This window comes from Pezoporus flaviventris, unplaced genomic scaffold, assembly GCF_033815535.1.
Source record: "Pezoporus flaviventris isolate CSIRO_AGI_PZ_B2104156 unplaced genomic scaffold, CSIRO_AGI_Pfla_v1 ptg000002l, whole genome shotgun sequence".
NCBI classification, from domain to species: domain Eukaryota; kingdom Metazoa; phylum Chordata; class Aves; order Psittaciformes; family Psittacidae; genus Pezoporus; species Pezoporus flaviventris.
Window position 1 is genome coordinate 44053301 of NW_026892550.1, and position 19496 is coordinate 44072796.

General features: G+C 40.4%; 1 protein-coding gene across 3 annotated transcripts in view; it reads left to right on the forward strand.

Moving 5' to 3' along the window:
- The first annotated feature begins 18306 nt into the window (after nucleotides 1–18306).
- SH3D19 (SH3 domain containing 19) overlaps nucleotides 18307–19496 on the forward strand; it is an 82756-nt gene continuing 81566 nt past the window's right edge. The window contains exon 1 of one of the 3 annotated variants that reach the window (XR_009747452.1): nucleotides 18307–18809. Coding sequence is in view for 1 of the 3 variants with exons in the window: in XM_061476625.1 (XP_061332609.1) it covers nucleotides 18692–18809 (118 nt within the window). In the remaining 2 variants the exon portion in view is untranslated. The remainder of the gene's footprint in view (nucleotides 18810–19496) is intronic. The other 2 variants (XM_061476625.1, XM_061476631.1) reach the window with 2 other exon arrangements.

Consider the following 19496-nt stretch of genomic DNA (forward strand, 5'->3'; position numbering starts at 1 on the left):
CAATCAGAGACTTACAGAAGCACAGTCAATCAGGTTGGAAGACATCTCTGGAGGCCACCTTGGACAAGACCCTAATCAGAGAAAGACCAAATCAATCAGGTTGCTTAGGGCTTTTTTCAGTGCAGATTCAAACGTTTCCAAGGATGGAGATTCCACAACCTCCTTGGGCCCTTGTTCCAGTATTGGACTACACTCATCGTAACAAAGTTGTTTCTGATACCTAGCGGGAAGTAGTTCTAATTTCCAACTATTGCCTCTTGCCCTATCACTCTGTACTTTCAATAAAGACAAGGGCTGACTCATGCTCAACTTGTCCAACAGGACCTTTTATGCAGAACTGTTTTCTACCTACCTGGCTTCCAGCCTGTCCTGTTGCATAAAGTTATTCCCTGAAACAGGACTTTGCATTTGCCTTTGTTAAACTTTATGAGATTCCCATCAACCCATTTATCCAGGATGCAGAGGTCCTTTTGAATAACAGCCCTACCCTCCAGTGTAACAGCTGCGCCCTACAGTTTGCTATCACTCACAAATTTGCTGTGAGTGCAATTCATCCCATTGTCGAGGTCTTTAATAAAGGTGTTAAATAGTATTGACCCTAGTATCTATCCCTGCCTGAAGGCACTGCTAGTAAGTGACAGTTAGTTTTGTATTATTGATCCCAGATAGCTTCCTGGGCCCAGCAATACAGCAGGTTGCAATGCCTGGCTTCCTAAGAAAGGCAGCTGTCAGGGCTTTTCAATGCTTATGCCATTAATTTTGGTCAGTAGAGTCTGTGGCATCATTATTTTCATAACATAAGCAATAGAGGGCTGTCAATGAAGTGATCTGGTTGAAGGTTTAGAGCAAGTGAGTAAGCAGGAGGTAGTGGTAGTGTGAGGGATAATAACTGAAGCCTAGGAAAGGATATCAGAATGCATTGCCAGGTCACTGATCATCACAAGACAATGGTTATAATGCAACAACAGTTAAAATGGGTTCAAAAGGGAGTAAATAAAATGGAGGACAAGTCCCAGTGATTTTAACTGATACTGAAAAGTACTCCTGGAGCTTTCTTTGGCTCAGAAAGTTTCTGAACTGATTATTGCTGGAGAGAGAGGTCACTTCACCTATTTTCATCCTCTCCCCCTAAGTATGTACTATTAGTGATTGTAAAAGATGAGCTATCAGATGGACAGACCCATGTGTGTAAGCTATTATAGAGCACTTGACTTCCACCTCTTTTCACATTGAAATCATGAAAGCACCAACAGGCTAAGTGGTAGTGAGGTAGAAGTTGAAGGAAAGAAGACATTGACTTTGTTACGATATACAGGAAGAAGCTGAGAAGGTTGGAGGTTCCCACTATCTTTTTCATCCTTTAGAAACCTCAATTTATTGCAAGCAGCAGGAAGAGAAAGGAGCAGCATATGGACTATTTAGAGTAATTGTTACAGCTCTGGGAAGAATTATATTTACAAGTTCTCTCTAAGCACTGAATGTCAACCAAGTAGGTCTGATGGATATGTGTGGGTAAAAGAGATGTGGTAATGTGGTAACAAGTATGCCAGCAAACACTTCTTCAACATCTTGTGAGGGTATTTTTCAGTTTTGAAATTATATCTCAATCTGATAGGTACTTTTCAGGCTTGCTGTGGTGAAAGTTATTCACATGAAAGTATAGTGCAGCCCATATTTGATTACTAATTGTTTGGCATTTACATCTCCATTTTCTCAATTTTGTTTTACTTCTGGCCTGCAAAGAACATCAGTAATATGTGAACCTCACAGATGCAGAAATCAGGAATTACAGCATGTGAATTGTGTAATAACTGAATTCAATCATTGCAGCTATTTGAAGTAAAACTGTAAATGGTTCATATAAAATAATTCTGGTTTTAAGGATAATGAGCTATATAATTTAGTAGCACTGGGAGCGAACTTCTTTAAAAGTTGCTGTTGCTAATGCTTTTTTCATACCAATTTCATGCTGTTAAAACTCCACCAGCATTAATGGAGTTAAACCTAATTTTTATTTCCATAAATGCAAAGAACGCTCAGTCTCAGTGATTTTTTTACACACTGTTTCAAGTGTGCTTGAAACTGCTAAACCCACTTAATTCCACACAAAAATAAAGCCTAATGCAGAGAGATCTAATTGTTCTTATTTCACACATAAAACTCTAGCAAACAACAGAACAATGATATTCTGTTCTTTGACATTTTAGTGGTTGAACATTCAGAGGCTTTTTGAGCTGTATTTTTATCAATGAAAAGTCTGTGAAACCACTTAACCACAGTTTATCTTGTATTAATGTAATCCTGTCCACCAGCTTCCATAGATGATGGAACTACTAACTGCCTGTATCAAAGGGAAGAAAAAGCATTTGATTTGTAAGATATAAATCAAATCTTTCGTTTCTTACACTTTGATCAGCTTTGCTTATGTGGGCACATAATCTGACCCCCTTTGCCATCTAATTTTCAGCCTCGTTCCTCTCCCTCCCCTTAGTATTGAGCTGTTATCAAGGCCAGATTTTTTTTTGCTCTCTCCAGGGACTAGTCATGCCTCATTTATTCTCTCCTCAACGTGTTTCAGAAACCCTGTTGCAATCTTAAATCATTAGGAAATACCCACTTCTTGCAACATAAGCTACTCTGGTTGGTTTTTTTTTTTGTTACTAGGCTGCCGCTCTATGGCCATATGCATAAACTACAGGTTTACTTCCCCTGAATAAATTGTTTTGGAGTTTCTGGGAATGTAGAATATCTGGGCTTCATGTTCTACAATGAGAATATGATTACTTTAAAGAGGATAAAGGAAAAGACTACCATTTCATCTGTAGTTATGTACCAGTTTGGTATCTTAAAAACATTACAGACTATCTTTTTGATCATTAATTCTGTGCATACCTAACATGCAATTTACAACTGTGCTGCTTGACCTGGCTGTCTAATATAATGCTATTTTGAACTGGATTTTCAGATGAGAGAACATTCAGTCTTTTGTGCCATAAAGCAGAAGTATATGCTTTCAAAATACCCTAACTAGAAAAGCAAGTGGATGTTTATAGGCGGATACATGCCTGGTGTCCTTCATAAGTATGAAGTTTTGATGCTTTTGAATCTCAGCTGTAACTAAGCCAAGTGAACTAAACTGTGTTTTAAACATAGAGGCTTATATGTACCCATAGTGGTTTACAAACAGGTTAAAGGGACATCTAAACTTTTATTAAGAATTCTTTCAGCTATGCAAGGTTAGAATACACTGCCTAGTAGGTTATAATATAAATCACTTCTTTCATATGTGCTTCTAAAAGCGGAGAGGATTGAAATTTAGCAGATCTGCCTTCTGGAGTACCGTGAGCAAGCTTCAGTTTTACAGTGTCAAGACCCTCCACTGACAAACCTCATGTTGAAGAGGGTGAGAATGTATATATGTATAGTATTACTCCTCGTCCTTGGGCAATTCTGCATGTTTCCATTCAGAAAGTGGAATAAGAGCAAGCTTGAGATGTGTTCCTGCCTTCATTTTTAGCACACCCAAGCTGAGATGAAAACTGCAAGGTTGATAGAGATCTAATATCTTGTAGATGTTAACTTATAAAGAACACAGTCCCTGGTTGATGTCCTGTCAGTGACTGTCCTGGGTTCAGCAGTAACAGTCATTTTTCTCCTTCTTGGTAGCTGGTGCAGTGCAGTGTTTTGACTTTTGGATTGGGAACAGAGCTGATAACAAGGATGTTTTTGTTTGACCAAGGACTTTGTGAGCCTCATGCTCTGCCAGGGAGGAGGGGAAGCCGGGAGGAAGCAGAGACAGGACACCTGACCCAAACTGACCAAAGAGGTATTCCATACCACAGCACGTCATGCCCAGGATGTAACTGGGAGTTACCCGGAAGGGCTGGTGCACTGTGGGGTTGGAGGAGGTATGGGTCGGTGCTTGGTTGGGCCTGGGGGGCGAGTTATCGGTTGGCTGGTGGTGAGGTGTTGTATTCTCTTCCCTTGTTATTTCCTTTATCATTATTATCATTGGTGGTAGCAGTAGTGATTTGTGTTATACCTTAGTTACTAAACTGTTCTTATCTCAACCCATGGGAGTTGCATTCTTTTTGACTCTCCTCTCCATCCCTCCGGGAGAAGGGGGAGGGCAAGAAGGGGGGGGGAAGTGAGTGAACGAGTTGTCTGGTTTGGTTTAAACCACGACAGTGACCGTCAGGTGCTACACAAAATACAGTGAGGGCTTCAAAATGACACTATTTTCTGTATAAACAATACCTTCTGTTTGAAAGAAATCTCAAAAATCCAAGTCCAAACCAAAGGAAATTCATTCATTCAGGTGAATAAAAGAGGAGGGATTGGCTTGCTTGAAAACAAGCTCAAAATTTTTGCTGCCTGTTTTCCTTTCAGTATTCTCCTATATGCACTCCTGGGTTTGCTGGAAGGCAGAGGGGAAGCAGGGTTGTTAAAAATTAAACAGCTCGCTCTTACTAAAATAAAAATCCATCATTGATGTGAACTAAAACAGGTGCTGACCTTTGGCCATGTCCGTTAACATTGTTCCAGAGAATCTCTACAGCATTTTAATATTTTCTGTTAATGTAGATTATTATTATAACAAGGGACAAAACTGCTTAAAGTAGTATTTTCCAGGATGTTCAGCCATTGGGCACCTTTGGTTTTGAAACAGAATCTGCTGTTAAAAGTGCTAACCAGTTCTGCCAAGAAGGTAACAGTGACAATGTCCTAATTAACCAAACAGTAATATATATTAGGAAGCTCTGAATGCCACATCTATAGCCCCCCATTTAGGAATATTACAAGTAAATTTACTATGAACAGGAGATTGAGAAAGAAGGTGGGGAGGAGGGATTGTAAAACAGTATAAAGCAGGAGCTCAGAAAGAAGTTGGATAAGAAACAGCTCAGGTTTCTAAACAGCTTGGGAACTAAACCAGTATAAAAGGAGATTAAAAATGGCCTCATTTTCTGAAGTATTTCTACAGCAGTCAGTGCAAGCAAGAGCAACACTAGAGATGTGGCTTAAAACCATATGCTGAAGTTGCAAGTGATAATATTGCAATACAATGAAACTATTTTTAAAGAACAGGGATTCTTACCAAATCGCTAGAGGCTGGAATGTGAAAGAAAGCAAGGCTGCCTGAAGCATGATGCAGGCAGCACAAGATTCTCCTCTGTATCTTATTTGTTGTAGCAGAAGCATAAAGGTCCCTTGAATGCTGATCAGTGCCCTGTACAAACCTGGTGAGTGCTGCAGTGCAGCAGGGTTTGACACCTAACACAGGCAGCTGAAATACTCGAGCCTACCAGAAGGCTGAAGAGTGAGATTTAGAGCCGTAGACAGTGAGAAAGCACCAACACATTTTCTGCTGGATGGCACTATACCAGGTCTGCACACAAGCAAATTATTTTTGCAGGAGCATACAGTTAGCAAAAGCTAGGTTAGCTCTAGTTTGTAAGAATTAACTGTTAAGATGATGAATTGAACTGCAAACTAAACCAGATCCTGTAACAGTCAGCTCAGGTGTTTAGTAATTAACTGAATTATTTCCTTCACATGGAGATATTGAAATGTCCAACTTGTACCAAGTGTCGTGATTTTTTCCCTGAAATTTTTATATAACTTCATTGCCATTTACCATTATTTTAATTCTGCATTCTTCCTAAATGGCTGGAAATGCCAGGGCACTGTATTTCAGATATGGCTGCAATAAAGCTGCCACAGAGCTGTACAGAAGATTATTTATGCTGCCGAATTCCAAATACGATCCATGGCTATTCTTGAAATGCCACTGTTTCTTTGTTTTTACAATGGCATCATATAACAGGCCTGAATTTATTTGCATGCTTTACACCTATCTGGTCTCACTCTGCTTTTGAGAGCCTAGGTGTCCAAAACTGACATGTTTAAAACAAACAACATCCCTCAGTGTTTTTGAAATGTAGAAATGTCTTTAATACTCTCTATATCCTGAGAAAGGGACCTTTTCTTCCTTGTGTATTCACAAGGGGAAAAGACCTGTAAAACCAAATCAACCTTAGAATCAAGACAGGGATTGTCTTCCTTTCCTCTTGTTCTGTTTTCTAGAAATTAGTAAGCCAAGCAGATTCTGTGTATTTATCATAGTGCCCAGGTGATTTAGTTATATCCAGAATCCAGCTGTTCCCAAACAGAAAGCGCCTAGAGGACTCAAATATAGTTTTCCCAGTTTTCCTGTCATTTGCCACTAAAAACTTTGGGTACCATCGTTAAGCTAGCAAGGTTAGAGCCCTAGAGAGACAGAGTTAATTCCCTGCTTCTGCCATCCCTGGTGAAATGCCATTTCACTTTTCTGTATTTCAGTTTCTATGTGCATTGTATTTTTTTCCTCTTTTTTTTACTTCTGTCATTGCTTTGTTTCGTGTTGGGTTTTTTTCCATATATGTTTTGACAGTAAGCTCTTCAGCATAGGAACAGTGCATCTAAATGGCCCAGTCTGAGTTGGAAGCTCTTTGTGTTGGTGTAATCAAGCTAATAAACTCTTTAGTCCAGGCACTCTATCTCACTTTGTCACTTTATTTTACTACATGTAGTTCCTCACAGCATTTCCTGTTCACTAATATTCTGGTTTAGTCAGGACAAGCAGATTAGAAAGAGCAGGACTCCTGCTACTACCCTTGCAAAAAGGTGGAGGTCATGGCCAGATCCAGTTAAAGAACAAGAAATTGAGAGGCACAGAAGTTAGTATCGCATTCAGCAACCCAGTGTCCTGCCCTTTCTCACCTCAGATTCAGTTTTTGCATTGAAATAATCTCCTGTCTTGATTTTCCTGCTTCAATTATCTGTACTGTTTGTTCTTTTTCTTCTCATGTTATTTTTCTTTTCATGTTATTAAGCTCAAATTTCTTTTTCTGCTGTCTTGACTGCAAAAATCTCATTCTGAATATACACAGAATCTAGTACAACCTTCAGGCAGCGGTGAATCTCCAATACTGTTATTTATAATAGATATTTTGTGGACACTATACACACAATAGCAAATCTATTGAAGTGTAAAGTGAAAAATTGCTCAATACAATACAACTCTTCAGGAACACATTTTGGTATAGCTCTCAATCACACAAAAACATGAAGTTATACTGTCTGTCATAAAAGAATTGAATGTGATAAATTCTATGAACAGTATACTAAGGCTCAAAAAAGCTAGCCACTTTCACTGTACCAGCTCCAGGAAGCTGGCTTGATTTCCTTTTGGTCTTATATTTAACAAATTGCTATGAAATTATGCAGGTGTTCATTTCTTTCTCTTCAAAACACAGCTTTTTGAAACTTTAATATTCTCTGTTCACATCCTAATGGATAAATATTCACATCTTAGAATTCCCCACAGCTGGCAGAAACTGGCAGCCCTGATGTTCATTAGAAGAGAGGCAAAGGACTGAAATGGAATAGCTTTATTGCCCCATAAATGTGATCTCATTAAATCAATCTGCAGGTCTGGAAAATTATTATCTTTTCCATTGGATTGCTTGAACACTGCATGTATGTGTTCTGTGAATGATGTGGGGACTTACATGCCTGATCCAAAACCAGTTGAAGCTGGCAGAAAGAATCCATTGTTTTGATTGTAATTCCTTAGAGTGTATGTCCTCATCAGATTAAAATAGGTGTGCAGAAATACCTGTGCCAAGCTCCTGTGCCTGCTTGGAACTTAGGGGAAGCACTCATATTTCTGCTGTTTTTCTAAATGAGGAAACCCAATCCTGATGCAGAAAGGAGACAACCAAATTAAGTAAACAATGCAGCAGGACTACAGGAGAATTTTTACACTGCATGTCTAGAAGCAGGAGGACTGAATTCACAGCCTTAGGGGAGGATAAGCATGACTAACTTTAAACCATCTCTGTGTTCCTCCCATCCTGGGTTGCTCAGCTGTCTGAACTAACTTCCAACTGGTGCTGAAGTTCTTGTTTCTGACAGCTCCCATTTGCCATGTTTTGCAAAAGGCCTGTGAATAAACAGCCTTTTTACTCTTTGTACCTTTATACTGTCACCAACAAGGACTCCACCAATTCCAGAATACTCCAACTATCTTAGCAAGCATAAAGTCAGTAGAGCACTCTTGCAAAGACATTTAAAGTGCACAAGAACTGCTTCACTTTTATTGAGATGTCCTAAGTAATATCCATGAGGCTCACTTGCCAGGAAGCACTGTGGTGATACAGCTCTGCCTTCACTGTTTCAGTTCATCGCTGAACTTATTCCCAAAACTAAAAGGAGAGATGCAGAAGACATGACACTGGAGGCTGTGGTGAAACCATAGAACTTCCTTGCTATCAGTGTCAACCATATGGGCTTTTCATAATCGTGCAAAAATACTATATAGAGAATAAATATATAAACATAACTTTTTATTGTAGCCAACAAAAGAGCAATGTAACTGGGACAAAAGTGAGGAATTAATCAAATGTGTAGTTGACAGTGTAAGCATGAGAACTGTGCTATAAGGCCAGAATTTCTGTGAAATAACAAATTTCTCAGAGTATCTTTTCATTCATTTTATTTCCTGGATTAAGTTATTAAAGATTGGCAAGTGTTTGGGATATTTAGAAGCCAGAAATAAACTAGAATGTATAGCAAGTTTGTCCTGACCCCCACTTTTCTCCTGCTACCCCTTGCTTCCTGGCTCACTTGCTTCTACCTCCCTGTTCCTTAAACTGCTTGTCCTCACTGGTGACCATGTCACAGTCCTTCACCAATTAAAAGCTTTTCAGGATAGTCCCTGTAGATGGTTTCTGATCTGACCATTTCTCCTGATTCCTTACTAGTCTTTAATAAAGGTGAGTCTCAGAAGTTCTCGCTTGAAATAAGCTTTCAAGCAGCATGTGTGTATCAGGCAGGTAGTATGAGAACTGGGAGGCCTTTTAAAGAATATTTTCAATATATAAAGATTCACGTGATGGGACTCCAAAAACAAGACATTAGACAAATCAAAAATTAAGTTCAGTGGGCATAATTTTAAAACCTTTTTACTTGGCTCAGTATAATCTGTTCAGTTTTCTTTCTCAGGAGGGAGGGCCATGAACTTCTGTTTTTCCTATTTCTTCTGGGTTCACTATTTGTATTCTGATATAATTGCACAGAAAAGATTGCCTCTTGAAGAGTTCAGTTACATGCGCTGTTCAAGTGATCCTGACAAGGATGAATGGTAATAAAAATTGTCCATCCTTTGAACGTGATTTGGATTACACTGCAGAAATTACATGTCAATATTGAGTAGAGCTGTATGGGGGATATACACAAGAAATATAGGGTTATATGTGGACATGATTTTTCATTCCCCTCTTGACACCACTCACTCTACATGCCTGTTCTTTATTTATAAGCAAGAAGCATGCTGACATTTCAATGTTCCTTCAGCTCAACAGTTCAGTCACAGCAAGAAAAACAACATGTGTAACCATGAGTAGTTTTGGTCTGATAGTGACACAGAATGAATACAATACTTCTGCTAGTAGAAGACTAAGTATGTAAAAGTATTTCAGAGCAAATAAGATGGAGATTACATCCTGCAAATACAAGATATTTTGGTATTTTAAGTTAGCAAGAACCATTACATTCAGGCAAAAAATTCACTTCCTAGGGAAAACAGGAAGTGTAATTTAAGTGTTTTCATTCCCTAAATCTGTTTTAAAACTCTCCAGAGAAAAATCAGGCCTGTAAATTTTCAGAATCCTTGAACAAATACCAAAACAAGAATCAGAATGGAAACACTCAAGCATGTCACTTTTCCAGTTGTTAACACACCAGGTGAAATGTTAGCACATGTGAACCTGTCGAGTACTAAGCAGTAATGTTGTTTTTTTTTTCAACAAGACATTTTTCATCAAGAAACAAAAAGTCCTGCTAGACTCAGAAATCTCTGGTTCAGCCAACAGTATGTCAATATTATTGGGCTTCAGTTGCTAACAGTTTGCAAGCTGAAGAATTAATAACCAGACTTAAGTTGCCACTATTCACTAATGAGGCTGCAACGTGACCTGCACACCTAACCAGCTGAATAAAAAATAAAAAGCTCAAGGCTCACTTACAACTGTCAACCTAATGCGTTTCCTCTAGTGCTAATCCAAAGACAGATGAGCCCTAGTGCTGCAGCAGTATATCAACATTCAGCCAGTGTAAGCACCAGAGTAAAACAAGAGACAATTTACTCCAGAAATTCTCAATATATATTTTCCTTTGGCTGTGACCGTTCCTAATGTCTTGCCCTGGGCCTGGATGATAAACCCATATTAATCCCCTTACAAGGCTGCATGTCCTGTAATTCTGTGAGATGGGACTAAGGTTTTATCTGCATATTTTTCATTCTCCTTTTGCAAATTTTTGCATTCCATTCTCAGTCTTTAATCATTGCTTCACCAATAATAATTGTGTTCACAAGAGCTATCAACAGAAGAAAACTCCATGGTTGCTGCACAGATGAGATGCAGAGAAGAGAGCAATTCAAACCTACCTCCTTTATATGCATTCCTCCAATCTGGGCAAAGGAGGTGTGTATGTAGATTTCATAGCTGAATTCTGGATCAAAACCTGTTTTAATTATGTTTTTAATTAAATCTGAACATCTCACTTGTTTTCTGTTCAGTTGGAGGAAGTCTGAAGTTGTTATCCAGGTGCAAATCTGGGGCATGACCACATCCATCGATTTTCAGAATATAAAGGCTGTGTTACAACCCTGAAGGAATAAAGTTGTCTCTGAGAGCTGCTTCAGCACTGATAGGTTGTTCCTCGCTTCAGCACAGTGCTGAACACCCGGCTTTTGTGAAAGCATCCCATAAACTGATTCTGACACTCTCTTCCTTATTTTCCAGACCATTGAACTCTTACTGATCGGGAATTGAACACTGTAGAGATCCTTTAAACAACTTCTGGCATTTAGATAGGAGTCCGGGAGTTCACAGTAGATATAGTAGATTTCTTTCTGTGAAGTAATTCCTGGATGATAAAGTTAACCTGAGATAAGCATTTAGGAGCTTTTGTCTGTAAAGATAATTTAGTTACTCAATGGGAACAACCAGAAAGAGTGTAGAAAGCACAGGTGAGTGTGTCTGGAATCCTTTTTGCCCTACTAATTCCAGAATGCTACTTCCTGCCCTGGAAACAACAAAAACATGTAAATTGGAGCAAAGCCTTTTCAGAGAAAGCAGGAATAGCCCACACCTCCTTCCATGTTGTAAAACCCCAGGAAATGCTACCCAGGCTTTTCTCTCATGCTTTCCACACTCCTAAAGCCTTCTGCTTAGCAGCTCCTTGAAGAATGTGGCATTTCCTTTGAGCTAATGAAATTGCAAAAAGCAGCTGTAAGATTTGGACTGAATGGGCTGTTTCTCTGTGAGGAAAGAGCGCAGTTTCTTTCTTGGGAAAGGAATAAATATTGTGAAGAATAAACAGTATAAGTAGCTGCAGTCTGAGGAAGCAGAGGTTTAGGGTAGGCTAGAGAAGTTACAACATACGTGCATCAGGGAAGAGTAGAAGAGACTGTGGTGACATACAGTGCTACAGAAAAGATGTGAGAGAAGTCTAAAAAGGTTTCAAAAATCGTGCCTCATGGAAAACCTGAGTTGCTTCAGTTTTCAGCTGAGAATTGTTGTTTACAGATTTCACTCAAAAACTGGCTAGTGGAAAGCTCTGATGTAAGGTGTGAGTTTTCTGTGAGAAACTGTTCATCCAACCCAGGATTTTCCCAGCAGTACCTGCTTCATCAGTCCAGACCTCACTGGGAGCTCCAGACTTGGGCAGACACTTGGTTTTCACTTACATAACTGAAAGAGAGTAAATTTGGTTACTGTTTTGACATCATGTTCTAAACTTCAACTTTGTATTTTTTAATCACATGAATCTTTTTCTTTTGAATGATGCAATCCTATGATTACAGTTGGTGAATACAGAAATAAAAAACCTGAACCCATTGAATGTGCATATGCAAAACAATAATGAGGTAAAATAATAGGATAAGGCCTCCATTGTTGGACTATTGCTAACAAAACTAAGCATCAAAGAGCTTAGCAAGAGGTCATTGACACTAAAACCACCAGTGTTTTGTAGTAGCAATATATAAGTAACATGAAACTATTAGTAAGAGTCAGAAAAAAAGAATAGTTCTGCAGCTCAATTTTTCATCTATGTAAATAGTGTAGGTATCTCCTTGATTCCTCTGGAGTTGTCAGCTCAGAAACTACAGTTGTTTAAATAAGTAGGTATAACTGGAGTACAGGACCTCTAAAAGCCTAGCAAAATAGGTTCTTACAACTGTGAATGTTGATGTCAAGCCTCAAGCCTCTTTAAAGCCAGTATGGAGGCACTGATGATGAGAATACTTGTCATCATCTATTCTTCTATTGACACTTGGTGATTAGAGTGCAAGTTGTGTAAAATTGAAAGAGACAGGACTGATGCTATCATGTAGGACTATTTTTATTTTTCCCTTAATTGCTCCTGAGGTATGCAGGCCCTCCCTTCTGAGCAGATAAATTGAAAAATGAATGTCTGGGAAACAGTGCTATATCTTGCATCACGTTAGGCTGCTTGGCTTAAAATAAGCAGGTGCCATCCAAAATTTGTCAAGGGTCCTAGCCAAGAACTCAATCAAAGCTCTCAAACTGTTTTTCCATTCTTCAGCTTTTATAAAAAAAAAAAATTGTTTTAAGAAGCTGTGTGTTGTTGTATGTATGACTGAAAAATAATGTCTGTAAGTGATCAAAATATTTGTTTTTAAAGTTGGAAACTCACAGTAGTCTATTTTTAATAGTCTATTTTGAAAAACTTTCACATTAGTAAAGTGTTCTATTAGAAACACACATTAAAGTAGCATGTTACAACCTCATTAATATTAAACTTTTCAGCACTGAATTCACAAAATAGTAATTATTATAAAAATATTTAATTGCAGAATTATCCTACTGATGAATATTAACATACCTTTGTGAACACTTCAGGTAAATGTGAACTGTGTCAGTGTTCAGCATAAGAAAAACATGATGAAATGCCTGAATGCTCACAGGTGGTACCATGGGTTAAAAAAACTCTAACCAAACCAACCAACCAAACCAGAAAAAAACCCAGGAGACTGCAAATCTTTGTATTGAACTGTGAAGATTATCCACCTATATGTCATATATATTTCCAGTGAAAGGCAGTTGATGTGCATTTCATGGCAGAAGAACAAAAGGAAGAATCAGAGCTACTCCTATCTGTAACCAATTTCAGTACTGTGAGAAACTTCTAAATGTACTGCAACAGACAAATTCATGACCCCGCTTCACCTTTTAAAGATTCTTTAGGACTGTGTTTGCTGTCTTCTGTGAGTTTTTCCTTTGTCAGCTTTTTACACTGAAGTACAAACTGCAGCAGAAACGCTTGACTCTCATCCAGGGGCTGGCATTGTATGTTCCTAGGTATTAGATTCATGTGTGTCTAATATGATAATACTTCTTAAATCATGCTGTTGCCAGCTCACTTAGCACAACATGAACACTGTCTGCTGTTAATTCTCTGGTTATAGAATAAAGGTGAATACTTCAGGAGTCAAACTACGACTCAATTTAGTCTTGACAGCCTCTCTTTCTAAGAAGCGTTTACCTCTGAACCAGCTCTGCTCCTTTCCATATTTCCTCACAGTTTTTCTATTTCTTTTCCTTATTTTCTTTAATCATGAAGGCTGAGAATATTTATTAACCTGTGAGTGATAATACTAACTATAGAGAAAAATACTAGTAGGAGATGTTTGTTAACACGGCAGGAGAGAAAAGGGTGCTTTTAATCACCAAAAGTGGGAACACAGAAAAAGTAACCAAAATTATTTGATATTATTATTGGGTTTTATTATTGATATTTGTTAATATTAAAAATTAACAACTGTAAGAATCTCCCCTGAAAAGGCGTTCCCCACTTGTCTCCCAATTTTTGGTCTTTTGAAGTTATTGGATTTGCTGCTTTCAGGCAGACATCCTGCTCATTTCTTGACAGCAGTCTCAAAATCCCCAGTTTTGCTTAAGGTAATTTCCCAGTGTTTCAATAAGGAGGTCTTTATTCAATGAAATCAATAATCCTCTAATCATCTTCACTCATCATAAAGCCATCTACCGTTAGACTATCATCATGCTGATACGCTGGGATACACAAGCGGTTGCAACAGTGCAAGAAGGACCTGCACTTAGCTGGAGACATTTCAGGAAGCCTGCAGGCTCCTGATACGTCATTCTCCAGCTACACTAAAACCCATTGGACCAGCAGAACACAAATGGAGATCAGATTATCAGATCTTGGCCCTCAGCAATGTCAGCTTCCTATGCTGGCTATATTGCCAACGTCATTCATCTGTTGAACGAGACCCACGTTATTTTTACTCAGAACAAAAATAATGTTGTCATGTCCAAAGGCTACATTTTCCCTTTTGAAAACACTCTTTTTCATCCTTTGCATTTTAAAAAAATCCTTTGTCTGCATTCTTTTGTGGTCTGAGGCTCCTGTATCTCAGCCAAACACTGATACATTCATTGCAGGCTTCAGCCGCTTTGCAGAACCTGAATAGACATTGAGACTACACGGGCGATTTCAATTAAGCAGTTCTATAGAGCTGGTATTTTTTGTTGAAAAACAGTGTCTTTTTGCTGGGCCAAACAAAGTGGCAAATCCAGGGATGCAAGTCAGAACAAAATACTTAAAAAATAATAACTGCCAAGGTGACTAATTGTAAGCATTCAGCAGAGAGTTCAAAGACCCATTTACCCAATTGTTTCTTTCTTTTACTCTACCACTGTGAAAGTCCAAGTATATACAGTACAGAAAATATGATAAAGTAGGATTTGAGTGAGAAATTTCCAGATTTTAACAACCAAATTGCAGACTTTCTGAGATGTAAGGTTTGTTTTCTTGGAGAAGTGTAGCTATGAAAATATACAAAAGTCTTTTTATTCCTACGCACAGTATGCAGCAGAGATTCTCACTGAAGTACAAGAATGCAATTATTTTACCCTGCTTGTAAGACACAAATACATTGTAGCTCATGAAGGGCTTTAAAGCAGCATATGCCACATGCTGATGTGTTCCTCTTAACTACCTGAGACTACAGCAAGTGCTCTGCTGCTTTTTTGTCTTTTTTATAAAACTTTTGCAGCTTGCTCCTGTGTGCACTTTTTCTTCCCCTTCTACTTCTGTTTTATAATTTCTATCAGTTTATTCACTAAAAAGGAATAGAGGAGCTTCGTTCCTTGACTCTCTGGAGAGAATTTCCCACATGGCTTTAATTCCTGCTGCACTTCAAATTGCTGGGTCCAATCCATCCCTCCCTCCTTTTTGTTTCCTTCTTCCCCTGGGCCCAGCAAACCAGCAGAAGTCTTTTCATGTGTGTGTTCCAATCTGAGCCAAATTATCACAAATTACACTGTCTGGCCTATGCTATTATTAGACCAGCCAGCAACTGTGGCTCTTTTGATTCTTTCACCAGCTGGTTTTGTTGCTTGTCTCAAGACCCAAAAGCACAGCACTCTCCTCCCTCTAGAAACTGCTTACCCAGATAAAGGGCTGTGTCAGGATCTGTTCCAAGACTGCTGAAGTAGATCTGCTGTTGCTGCTCAGGAGCATTCTGACAGAGTCCCATCCATCTAGCTCCTGCAGACTTGTGAAAGCCTACCTCCTTCCTAGGTACCTCCATTATTTACACACCTTTATCAGGTATCAAGCCTGATAAAGAAATGTATTGTTGTATTTGACAGGAAACCCTAAAGCTGTTTATCACTTGAAAATACCAACATAAACTACAAGTGAGTCACAGCTCAGTCAGTGTATAGATGAGTGCATCTGGCAAGTACTCACTAGAAGAGAATTACTTGTAAGAAATGGAGCTCTAGACATTCACCCTCTATCCTTTAGAGTTACATATTGGCAGATTTTGCAGCTGGGAGAAGTGAAGAGTATGTGAATATACTGTCTTGCACATTCCTGTATATTACCCTACATACGCTTGTTCTGCAGGCATTTAAACCCTAAAAAACACCTCTGAGCTTGAATGCTTGTGGCATTTGTATACAGGCAACATAAATACACCTACAGAAAACATACCCTGAAGAATTCAAGCTACTGGTAAGCAAACTCCTTTTGGAGGCAGTGCTCATTATTGAATGTTTTTTGCAAAAAAATGTTTCAGAAATACGAATCAAGTATCTCATGCAGTGCTGCCTTGCACTTGAATTCCATTTAAATGCTGGGAATTTTTACTTGTTTCCAGTAGTACTGAAAAACTCTTTCCGGTACTGTTTACTGTAGTATGTCGGTTATTGCTACCTGAATCTTGTATCCACATACAGATTTTATCTTAGTTTAATCTCTTCCTCTTTCCTTTCTCAGTTTGATCTCTTTCTTTCTTGAAATCTGTCTTCAATCAGTTCCATGAATTTCTTGAATGGCTCTTCTAGCTCTAAAACTCTGTCCCTGTCCCAGATGCATTTCCTGCTGGCAGAGCTCAGTATATAGCCAGAGACTTCATCACTTGATATATTCATTACTAAGTATGACTTTCCCTGTGAACACTAAAGAACTCTTGATGATTGTCAACATTAAATACTTATGATCCTTCTATACTGTATTATTTGATATTTTGGGGAAAGTTTTCTTACCCATAGCTGGAACTACTCTGTTTGACATGTTTTTCTTAGGCCTAGGATCTCTCCAAAAGTATTTTTCAGTTTTATATGCTTGGATACCTTGCTGTATTAATTTCAGCAATAAAAGAAGGTTGAATTCAATTTTCTGGGCTCTTTGAATTTGTGTTATGTTCTATGGTATATTTTTGGTTTTTCCTTCCTTTGTAATTTTACATGATAGCAAGCTTCCTTTCCTTCCCCCCACCCAGCAGTAGTGAAACACATAGTATAAAAAAAGGAGATATTCTGAAGTGGGAAATGGACGGCCCTTGTTGCTCTTTGTGGTTAGTGGAGTTTAGGAACTGAACACAGGTGCTGTATTTTGGCTCTACAGGGAAGAACCAGAACACAACACATATTGTTTGTTTTACAAGGAGGTTCTCTTTTGTCTCTCACACATGCACATACCAGTGACTTCCCTCTCTTTTGCTATTCTTCCTCATACTTTCCGCATTGGAGATACTTTTATGTGTTTCTCAGTACAGGTGAGGCTTTGTGACACAGCCATGGAGCTTATCTGTGGCAGCACTGCTTCACTGAGGAACTTTGTATACAGCTTAGATCATGTACAGAGAATGCTGATCTTGCATTGAAGTTTGTGAGGTGAAATCTTTGGCTGCCATGCAGTCCACCCATCTGAAGCATGACGCTTCTGAAAACGCATACCTGGTGTACATCCAGTTTTTTGCCCGGTCTTATGTCCTTTTATACTATAAAGTCTTATGTACTTCAAAGTGGAACTATTATACCACTTGAACAGTAAACCTTCCAGTGGAAAAAACATCTGTTAAGGATCAATTATTGTAAAGTAAAGCACATTGACAAGCACGTTTCACAACACGTGAAACATTAAGAAATGCATAGACAATCATTTGTATGATATATTTTCAGTTTTGTGATCACATACTTTTATTTTCAACCTGCACAATCTGCTTTATTCACTATACAGACCAGAGGGTGCTTAGTGAGTCAGCACAGATATCGCTCAACATTAGGATTACTCAATGTTTTGTTGTATCTTTCTGGTCTAATTTGTGGCCACATACTGATTTACTGCACCTTATTCACTTGCTTCAAAGTTGCCTCTGAATTTAACTTCCTTATATGCTTTTTTTAGCGGTGCCTAATATAAAGTCATCCGTAAAAGCATTTAGGACTTGGTTTTACAGTAACTGTATGATTTGAAGAAGCAATATAACTTCAATTTTAGGTATGACCAATTGAGGCCCAGAAATAAATACATGAAGGTTAAAACTAGAACTACACCTGACTTCTAACTGTCCACCTTGAAACGTGGCCAGATTTTTCCTATCGCTTCTGCGCTGGAAGTGTGTACCTCAACCGTTTCAAGTGTGTCCGTAAGATTACTTCTCCTTAAGTGGTTTAAACCACCCTAACCAACCCCAAGCCAAGAAATACATCCGCCTGGCCGCGAAGCGTTGCCGGCCGCCGTTTGAACGCCTGCCTTCATCAACCTATGGGCCACCCAGTGCCCGGCTCGTCAGGGCCAGGCTGCGGCCACCCCCTTCCCCTCGCCCCTAGGGGAGGAACATCTCCTATCCCCTCGCCTCAACCCCGTGTTACCCCTTAGCACAGGGTGCTCGGGTTCAAACGCTCCCCAGCTAGCATCGGCCATGACAAACCCTCCCGAAGCCCGGCCCGGCCTCGGGGGCTGCCTCGAGGTGCCCGCCGCGGCGGAGCGCTGCCCGGCGGCGGCCGCCAGGTACCTCCCCCCGCCACCGCCTCCTCCGCCCCCTTTTGTGGCGGTGCCGGGCGGCCGCCGGGTTTCCTGCTGACGCTGGAGAGCCGCGGATGGGCAGGAAAGGCTGCCCCCGCCGCCTCTGCTCCAGCCCGCTGGCTCCTGCCTCGGCCCTCGCTCGCTACGCCGGTAGAAGCGCGGAGCGGGCCACGCTGAAAGCCCGCCAGGAGAAGCGGGCGGAGAGGGCGCAGGTGCGGGGCAGGCCCGGGCGGCAGTGCTGAGGGGAACGGACATGGCAGCCCCCGCTTCTTGAATGCTGTCAGCCGCCCCCCTGCCGCCGATGGCTGAAGCCTGGAGGCTGGAGGAGGACGAGGAGGAGCTGCGGGAGCTCGGCCGGAGGCACCGGAGGGTCGCCCTGAGCTCGGCGGCAGGTGAGGGGCGGGGGGCGCGGCGGGCCGTGGCGTCTCTTGCTTTGGGCCAGCCCTGGCCCGGTCTCCGGCTCTGAGACCCTGCAAGGGACTGGGTGGTGTTGGAAGTGCCGCCCCAGTGTGTGCCGACCCGGGCGGCTTCACCCGCGGTCACCTCAGCTCAGATGCAGCCGAGCTATGGGCCGGTGTGGTCCGTACCCCGCGGGCTCTCCTCCCGGAAAGTCAGCCCTAGAGCCCCTGCCTTCTCTGAGCTGATGCTGACACGGACATGCGCTGACCACCAGAGATAAATCCAGGTGCTTAAGATGCCACTTAAAGAAATAAAATACCGATTTTTCTTGGGAGTACCAAGGTGGAGGAACGTCTGGATGTCAAAGTTGACCACATGTAACCATCTCCATGTGGATATAGACAGCAGGCCTTGCAAACAGGAGGCAAGGATCAGTGTACGTGAAAAGGCATGGAGATAGAAGCTTGGGAGCAAGTAATGTCTTTATAGAGAGACTAGAAGGTCACAACAAGCATTTATTTGAAATGCCGAAATCCAGTGGACCCTGGCAGCAGTTGATAGTATATAATTCAGATATCATTGTTAACCGAGGGGCAGCACATGTATCACCTTCCTGTAGTCACTCGGGTGTGAATGTAAGCATTTCTTTTTCTGTCAGCAAAAAATTCCCTCCAGAATGA